This window comes from Notothenia coriiceps, unplaced genomic scaffold (genome assembly GCF_000735185.1).
Source record: "Notothenia coriiceps isolate Sejong01 unplaced genomic scaffold, NC01 NC01_scaffold00036140, whole genome shotgun sequence".
In the NCBI taxonomy this organism is placed as follows: domain Eukaryota; kingdom Metazoa; phylum Chordata; class Actinopteri; order Perciformes; family Nototheniidae; genus Notothenia; species Notothenia coriiceps.
The window spans coordinates 1,669-4,794 of record NW_011368841.1 but is presented as its reverse complement, the minus strand read 5'-3'; the positions used below and the strand labels follow the sequence as shown (position 1 = coordinate 4,794).

Genomic DNA, 3,126 nt, shown 5'->3' with positions numbered 1-3,126 from the left:
ATGCTATACTGTTTAGCCTTTAATCAGTAAAATATATATATATTTTTTTGTTACCTGTGTCTTTCACCAGATCATAAAAGTGGAAATATACATTGTAACGTATAGCATCACTTATGCTTTACTGAACTTCCTGTTAATTGTTTAATATATTAGTATAGGTACTTCTGGTTGGATGCTTAATGCATTGTATTGACCTGCACCTGAACTCTGCTGCACAATGGAAATAAAGTTTAATTTAATTTAATAACATTGAATAAGAACATCATTTCCTTTTTCTAAAATACCTTAAACTTGTATATGAACATTATAATGTTTTATTCTGACCAACTGAAATAACCTTCAAGAAAAAGGAGTTTTCTCTTCATCAAGTTATTGGCCCTTGTGCAGAATTGGTGGTTTTTCATTTTGTGCTTTAAGTACAATTATGAATGCAGGACTTACAAACAATGTGGTGTTACTGAGATTACCCCAAAGATTGATTTTATTTATGGATATAGAAAACAATCCAAGGATAACATGGAAAGTGAGAATGCTTATTTCCAACATGGTTACTGATATTATCACATGGCGCGTATTCCAACAAAACATTTACAAAATCCTTAACACAATGACCAACACAAAGCAAATACAGCAATCCTACAACAAGATGAATTTCATAACCCTCTCCTCGTCTCTTCTAAAGCATTTAAAGAGAAGCATAACAAGCAATCATTTTAAAATACTATAATAAACACAGTAAGTTAAAAGAGTAAAGTACAATAAGATTACCCAGAACCTGCCCATTACACTGTTAACTATTACAAATGTGAAAGCCCATCCACTGCTGGAACATTTTACATTTCCTTTTTCATAAAGAATATATCCGTTTAAAGACCATGTTTTCATTCCTCTTTAATCCTCGACATTTATCTGACAGCTTCAGTATCTCTTCAATAGTCAGTTTCTGATAATTAGTACAAATACATTAAACAAATCCACTTTCATGTACACATTAAAGATACAACTTTGCTGATACAATTCACAAGCTGTACAGTATGTACATTACAAACAGGTGCAACATTAGACTGATAATCAAATTCAAACATCAATCATTTAACACTAAAATATATTATATTCTGAAAGGGAAGATCGTGCAGAATGAGTAGTTTTAAGTGGAATTAAGAATGCATGTATTTTACTTGTAACAGAGTTTTCCTACGTTGTGATATTACTTAAATGAATAAATATAAGTATGTTGTACACTCCTGCAAACTATTACATTTCCCCTTTCATAAAAAACAACTTTTAAACAACTCAGTGTGTCACTATAGTATTTGAGCCTCGCGGGAACCAGGCTTCAGTATCTGAAGTGTCAGGATGAGTTTAATGGATTTTCTGAACCAGGGGTAGAAAAAGGCATAGATGACCGGGTTCAAACACGAGTTAAAATGTGCCAACCAGATCTCAAAAGCTGCAGACGAAGCGTCGACGGAAGTGTCTTCGCCTGCCAGAGCGGGGAAATAATACGGACAGAAACAGAACAGAAACACAACAATAACAATACCGAGAGTCCGGGCTGCTTTCATCTCTTTTTTCTTCACGGTTACTGTCCCTGAACGCTGCGCTGTTACAGCTGCAATATGGGAACGCATGGCTCGAGCCTGAGACAAAGCCACTATAAACACCCTCGAATACAGAACTATGATGACAGTAATGGGTATGATGAAGGAGAAAACAAGGTCAATAACTCCTGCAATGTAGTTAATGACAACAAGGCACTCTCCCAAACAAGAGTTAGACCGGCCCGGCTTTTCTAGGTGATCGTACAAAAGCAGAGGTCTGTAGAAAACAGAGACAATCCAACACAGACACACCAGGATTTGTGCTCTCCGCTTTGTGACTTTGGTGCCGTAATGCATCGGGTCACAAATGGCTATATAGCGGTCAACAGATATGAGCACCATGTTTGCTACCGAAGCAGATGTGATGATGTAGTCGATAACGTAATACAGAGTGCACACGATGTCACCGAGAAACCAGCAGGCCTCGATGTAGATTATTTCAACGGGCATCAGCAGGAGGCCCACAAACAGGTCGGAGACAGCCAGGGAGAGGAGGAGGAGGTTGGTGGGGGTGTGGAGCTGCCTGGAGAGGAAGAATAGCATAAAGACAGATATTGTAATTATAAAGAACAACAATTGTATTAAGACTTGAAAAAGGCAAGAAGGCAAAGGAAAAAAGCAACTTTTCTGTCATTTCTAAGTTTGTTCACTCCTAAATGTTCACCACAATTCACCAGATCAAAACAATGTCATCTTAATGGTCAATATTTGTACAATTGATAACATAAAAGGTTGCCTGAAGTGTGAGATGGAGATGATGACCAGCAGGTTAAGAGCCACAGTGATCAGAGAGATGGATGAAAGCAGGACATAGATCAGCATGGCCTGAGTGTACGGATGTGTTGGTTTCTTGCAGGAGGAGTTGAGTTGTGGGTAGCAGAGTTCATCTCCATCTAGGCTCTCCATCCTCAGAGAGAGAGAGAGAGAGAGGAAGCTAAACCATAACCTGCAGAAATCTGTCAAGAACAGTCTGTCACGCAGCTCTTTTATTCCTCTCCTTCCTTTCCTCCTCCACGCAACAGCTTAAGTTTTCTTTTAGTTGGAGAGTATTGTCCCTCCTCCCTCCATCTTTCCATCATATATTTTTTCCACAGTGTATTATCGCATTGTTATCTCAAAGTATACAAGCTTTATTTGGTTATCAAAATGATATCTGTAGTGATAAATACCGGTACCCCTAAAATGAGTCTTCATCCGAGATGATCCTTTCTTGGCTTAGTGTTGGTTCGGAGTTGGTTGAACTTAAAAACGTACCTTAGCACCAGATTGCTTTTCCACTAACCAAAGTCTGAAAGGCGTGATGTCACTGTGTACGTTCATGCTTTTCCCAGCAAAACCAGCAGGAATTTCGCTCACAAAAAACAACAAAGGCTGACTGCTTCAAAGCAGTGCTTCAGTTGCTTTGATTCAATTGCAAGCACAACTTCTCCAACACTTTACTTCTCTGTATCATACTTGCCATGAACTTTTCTGGATATCTCACTCTTGGTGATGGCAGGAAATAAAAACGTTGGTCGTTTGACAC

At 38.4% G+C, this 3,126-nt stretch overlaps 1 protein-coding gene across 1 annotated transcript; it reads right to left on the bottom strand.

The window, feature by feature from the left end:
* Positions 1 to 1,304: 1,304 nt before the first annotated feature.
* Positions 1,305 to 2,507, bottom strand: LOC104963376 (trace amine-associated receptor 13c-like). Its single transcript, XM_010791954.1, has 2 exons — positions 2,338 to 2,507; positions 1,305 to 2,124 (listed from the first exon to the last, which is right to left on the bottom strand). The coding sequence occupies exons 1-2, from the start codon at positions 2,505 to 2,507 to the stop codon at positions 1,305 to 1,307; spliced, it is 990 nt and encodes a 329-aa protein (XP_010790256.1).
* Between the last annotated feature and the right edge of the window lie 619 nt (positions 2,508 to 3,126).

What these genes read in the sequence shown, in the direction of transcription:
- LOC104963376 (XM_010791954.1), bottom strand. Translation starts at nt 2,507, where the DNA reads ATGGAGAGCCTAGATGGAGATGAACTCTGCTACCCACAACTCAACTCC. An exon ending in ATCTCCATCTCACACTTCAG is followed by an intron (nt 2,125 to 2,337) that starts GCAACCTTTTAT and finishes CTTCCTCTCCAG; the next exon opens with GCAGCTCCACACCCCCACCA.